Genomic DNA, 4,392 nt, shown 5'->3' with positions numbered 1-4,392 from the left:
AAGAAATGTTGTTTTAAGTTTGGTTAAGCAAATAAATAAAAAGTAAAAGAAATGGTGCTGAGTCATCTAGACAACTATATGAACAAAACAAACGACCTTACCTTACCCTATTCATGAAGGTTAACTGGAAATGAATTTTAGACTTAAATATAAAACCTATAATGATATAACTTCTAGAAGAAAACATAGATGAAAATTTTTGGTTTCCCTCAGGTAGCTCATGGCTTTGCTTTCTTCCCTTTCTTTGGTATTTCCTAAATTGTCACCTTCTCACTGTGATCTTGCCTCCTTACTGTATATAATAGCAACACTAGTGCCTATGGATAGTGTGGGCTTGTACGACTATGCAGAGCCAGGAGAGGAAAAGGTGGTGTCTGGAGATAGGGTTGGAGAGAATGCAAAGGGAACAACAGACAGTTAGTTGACCCCATTACAATGACAGTGATTCATAATGAGGTACAGATCAGGACTTCCAATACAGAACATACATACATTGTTCTCATCAGCACATGGAACATTCTCCATGATAGACCACATGTTAAGTCACAAATTGAGTCTCAACAAATTAAAAAATTGAAATCATGTTAAGTATCTTTTCAGATCACAACAGATTAAAACTGGAAATCAATAACAACTGAAACTCTGGAAATCATACAAATACATGGAAACTAAACAACAGGCTCTTGAAAGACTTACAGGCCCAAGAAGAAATTAAACAGGAAATCAAAAAATGTCTTGAAACCAACAAAAATTAAGACACATCATACTAAAACTTGTGGATTACTGCAAAAGCAGTACTAAGAGGGAAGTTTATTGCAATAAGCACTTACATCAAAAGGATTCAAAGACTTCTAATAAATGACCTAATGTTACACCTCAAAGAACTAGAAAAAGAACAATCCAATCCTAAAGGGAGTAGACAGAAAGAAATAATTAAGATCATAGCAGACCTAAATGAAATAGAGACCCCCCAAACAATACAAAAGATCAATGAAACAAAAAGTTGACTTTTTGAGAAGATAAATAAAACAGATAACCATTAGCTATGTTAAAAAAAGAAGAGAGAAAACCCAAATAAAAAAATCAGAAACCAAAAAGGAGAAATTACCACCAACAACATAGAAATACAAAGAATCATTAGAGACTATTATAAAGAAGTATATGTCAGCAAATGTGAAAATATCGAAGAAATGGATAAAATTCTGGACACATACATATTACCAAGAGTGAACCAAGAAGAAATCCCCATCAAAATACCAATGACATTCTTCACAGAAATAAAAAAACAATACTAACATTCATATGGAACAACAAAAGACCACAAATAGTCAAAGCTTCCTGAGCAAAAAGAAAAAAATAAAGCTGGAGAGATAACAATATCTGACTTCAAATTATATTACACTCCCTTGTGCAGTTCTATTTACAATAGCCAAAAGTTGGATTGAACCTAAATGTCCATTGCTGGATGACTGGATAAGGAAAATGTGATATATTTACACAGTGGAATATTACTCAGCCATCAAAAAGAATGAAATACTGCTATTCACAGGAACACAGATGAACTTAGAGAAAATTATATTAAGTGAAATAAGCCAGGCACAGAAAGTGAAATACCACATGTCCTCATTCATAAGTGGGAGCTAAAAAATAAACAGATAAAAGAAAGAAAGAAAAATATAACAATCATAATAATAGGTTGAACTTTCAAAAAAAGAGAATAGAACTGGGGTTACCATAAATGGGTAAGGGGGTGTGGGGGGCAAATGAGGAATTGGTAGAGGGCTGTGAAAAATTATTACCCTGTGTAATGTTGAATATGTCAATTATCTTTACTTGAGTGTCACATATTGCACACGGGTATTGATATTCAACTCTGTACCCTACAGATATGTACAATAAACTGTGTTTCAATAAAAAATTAAATTATATTATATGTGGAAAAAACAAATGTTATAAAACAGAGAAATAATAAACAGTCTTAAGCCCATCACTCAAAGACAACCAATGCTGCTGCAAACATTTTGGTGTTACCTTGTTCACATGTTATTGTGAACGTGATATTTTATTCACGTGTTAAACACATGATATTCCAGTGTTTTATATACTTTGTACACAATTGTGGTCACACTGTGGGTAATTTTTTCCCCTGTGATATTTAACATGGCTCATGTAATGGAGAAAACAGAGCCATTGAAATTAGATAGACCTGATTTTAAAGTCTATTTGCTATCTGTCTGGAGAGGGAGGAAAACCTTAATCTTTATGAGTTTAAATTTCCTTATCAGTTAACTGAGAATAATGCTAATAATCCGTCAGAGTTATTTTGAGAATTCAATGAGGTAATATTTGCCAAGTACAAGATACATAATATTTGCTCTCAATAAACAGTAGCTTCCATTGCAAACTCTTTGTAAATACTCATATAATGTATATGATTATATAAAATATTTTATTGAAAGAATTTATCAAGCCATAACTAAGCTATGTTTATGTTAGTTTTGCTTGAGTTACTTTAGCTAACCCCTTTCTTTTGGGAGCCTTCTTAAGGTACTAAGTGTTCAAATTTATGTATAACATCTTGAGAAAATTCTACCACCACTTTCATGAAGTGCCTAGCATAGGCGACAACCCTGAAATAAACGGAGTGAGTAAGAATTCTGCAAGTGGGGAAGAAAAACTTTTGTTTGAATCAAGCAATGATACTTACTTGTTCCCACCCTTTGTTCTTTGCTAATAGGTCCAGCAAGAAGAGTTGCAGGCAGAACCCTGTGTATAAATGTGTCTGTTCTAAGTGGGAAGATAAAACACCTACAGCTGTTAGAAAGAGTCTGTGCTGGGTAGGTATATATCAGTTGCCAGTACAATCCTGATAAAAGAGCTTTCTTTCTACCACTGGGCATAATGGTTTGGTATCCTATGAGTGACATTTAAAAAATATTAGTATGCTAAATCCCATAGTAGAGCACAGAGAAGGTAGTGAAGGCAGTGATATGACTCTGTCTGAGTTAGGACTCAGTAAACTGCATAAGTAAATGTCAACATGTGCATGAGGATCTTGACTAATAGCTGCTTTTCCTCATGACTTATTTTTGAGGGCTCACCCCATTTAGCAGCGCCTTAACGGTATGATTTGGTACAGGCTGCAGGTGACGAGGGAGCACTGTGCCTCCACAGCACAGAGGTAGGTGGCTGAGTCTCCGGGCTGGGTGGCTGTGATGTTCAGGGTGCTGAGAAGTTTTTCCTTATCTAATGTGCTACTTAAGCTTCCTGACTTCTTCTCATTCCCACTTGAAATTAGTGTAAACAGGAATGTAGGAGCTTTCTCTTCCTGCTTGTACCACTGTAGGCTTTGAAAGTTCGTCACTTCATAACTGCAGTTGAGAATTGCACTGTCTCCCTCATGCACAACCAGAGATGGGGGGCTCTGTACCACTTTGTCTTCACTGCTCGCCCCTGTTTAGAAAAAAGTAATAATTATTCTCCATTGCAACTGTGAGGCTCCCAGATAAGTCAGAGTGAATTCCACTTTCCCCTCTTAGTCTTCTGAGAATCAATCCTTAGGTTTCCTGGTTGTCCCCGACCCTTTGTAGTAACCCTACTCACAGCTCAGTTGAAGCCAAAAGAAGTCAGAGTGAATTCCACTTTCCCCTCTTAGTCTTCTGAGAATCAATCCTTAGGTTTCCTGTTTGTCCCCGACCCTTTGTAGTAACCCTACTCACAGCTCAGTTGAAGCCAAAAGATCACTAGTGAAGCTTGTGGACACTTCTTCATCCTTCAGTTCCTAGGTGTATTTTTCTGGGCGAAATGTGATTCACTTGCCCTAAGCTTTTTCTTTTCTTTTTGAACCAACACCCTTTCCCCCCAGCACATGCATATGCATAGTGCACACGCACACGCACATGCACACTGTGAAAGGGAAATAGTAACTTGGCTATTGAGCCAGCCAGAAAAAAAGTATCATTTAGTTCTAATTTAAATTCAAATTCCTCCCAGTCAATCACCCACAGGAGTCATTCAAAACAGAACACTGCCATCTTGTGAGCAGGTGCAGAATAGTTGAAAACTTGCGTCCATATGTTTTACCAGTGTTGGTAGAGTCTTCTAAAATTGTTTCACCATTAAAAGACAGACTACCCAAAGCTACCCATAGCTCTATTAGTCAGTGACTATATCTCTGATCCAGGAGCCTTAAGGGAGTGGGCATGCCTGATCCATATTCTCTTTTATCTGCTTGCCAGCTGGAACCTGGTATGGCAGTGTCAAACTGTGCCCCTGCACGTGAGGGCAGGTTCCTCAGAAATAGTGGAATCCCCACATTGAAATAACCTGGATCCTCAAAGATCATGTAGGGAAGAACTATCTGCTGACCTGAAATACCTACTCCAGACTCAC

The 4,392-nt window shown here is 37.0% G+C and overlaps 1 gene segment (V, D, J or C); it reads right to left on the bottom strand.

Moving 5' to 3' along the window:
• Window positions 1-3,106: 3,106 nt before the first annotated feature.
• LOC103604767 lies at window positions 3,107-3,816 on the bottom strand. The segment is given in 2 exon segments: window positions 3,107-3,453; window positions 3,720-3,816. Coding segments are annotated over 2 exon segments (399 nt in total).
• Window positions 3,817-4,392: the final 576 nt, after the last annotated feature.

This window comes from Galeopterus variegatus, unplaced genomic scaffold (assembly GCF_000696425.1).
Source record: "Galeopterus variegatus unplaced genomic scaffold, G_variegatus-3.0.2 Scaffold5381, whole genome shotgun sequence".
NCBI classification, from domain to species: Eukaryota; Metazoa; Chordata; class Mammalia; order Dermoptera; family Cynocephalidae; genus Galeopterus; species Galeopterus variegatus.
Note: the sequence above shows the minus strand (reverse complement) of the source record. Positions and strands in the feature narration are given on the sequence as shown.